Genomic DNA, 961 nt, shown 5'->3' with positions numbered 1-961 from the left:
GTCCCCAGCGTCCGCTCCTGGGCCCACACCTTCCCCTCGCGTCGTGCTGTGGACACCCGTCGCCAGCCATGTACGGAACCCTCGCTCGGACGCCCTTTCGCGATTCGTTCATTAAGTGTAACAGACCTTTGTTGGGTAAAACCAAAAGGAGAGTTCTTGGCGGAGGGTGGATTTTTTTTGCTCAGTTTTCGCAGAATTGTCTACTTTCTCGACGATTTTCAGTAATTCAGTCAAACCTGAATGGAGAGATGATGTGTTATTTAGAAGCAGTAACTACATGGGTTTATAACCGACCATTGCAATCATTAAGAGTGCCCTGAAAACTCGTGTGTTTTTTCCTGTGAACGTGACGATCGTTTGTTTAAGTGTGGGCAGAAAATGTTGAGTCCTGAAGTTGCGTACTTTTAGGCACTCCCCTGAAGTTCTGGTTCCCTGTGATGATCTGGCTAGCCCTCGCGGCGCTCACAGCTGCTTTCTCCGGCAGGTAAAGGCGACGCCAGGCAGCACTCGGGGACAGCGGGGTGCCAGGACGTGAGCGCGAGAGCCGAGGTGGCACCAGGCAACCTAAACGGAATCGTGAACTTCGTGGCATCAGTGTGAATCACTCGCCATGGGGGCGTGGGCGGCCTGGGCGGTATTGCTCATGCTGGCTGGGCTCGTAGGCGGCCAGGGCAGGGACACGCGCCCGCTTATCAGACCTCCTCCGGTGAGCCACACACTACACACATCTGCACAGACACGTTCAACGTCCGGATAATAACATTGAAAGCGTGAGATTAAGAGCACTCACTCTAAACACACTGAAGGTCATGTTCAGACGCAGAAATGAGGCGGCCGAACACCACTTGAACAGACACTTGACAAAAACCTTAAGCGACATGTTTGAACAACTCGCACACGAAAGAAAGCGAGATGAGACAATTAGGCTCTAGGCTTAGAAACTGAAATGTTACTTTCAAAA

At 51.8% G+C, this 961-nt stretch overlaps 2 protein-coding genes across 2 annotated transcripts in view; one reads left to right on the top strand and one right to left on the bottom strand.

Moving 5' to 3' along the window:
* Positions 1-961, bottom strand: part of LOC119591999 (mitogen-activated protein kinase kinase kinase 4-like) — a gene marked incomplete in the record, with an annotated part of 37888 nt that overhangs the window by 6655 nt on the left and 30272 nt on the right.
* Positions 485-961, top strand: part of LOC119592001 (homeobox protein Hox-B3-like) — a gene marked incomplete at its 3' end in the record, with an annotated part of 958 nt that continues 481 nt past the window's right edge. The window contains 1 exon segment of the mRNA XM_037940773.1: positions 485-706. Within this exon segment, the coding sequence (XP_037796701.1) occupies positions 611-706 (96 nt within the window).

This window comes from Penaeus monodon, chromosome 29 (assembly GCF_015228065.2).
Source record: "Penaeus monodon isolate SGIC_2016 chromosome 29, NSTDA_Pmon_1, whole genome shotgun sequence".
Lineage (NCBI taxonomy): Eukaryota > Metazoa > Arthropoda > Malacostraca > Decapoda > Penaeidae > Penaeus > Penaeus monodon.
Note: the sequence above shows the minus strand (reverse complement) of the source record. Positions and strands in the feature narration are given on the sequence as shown.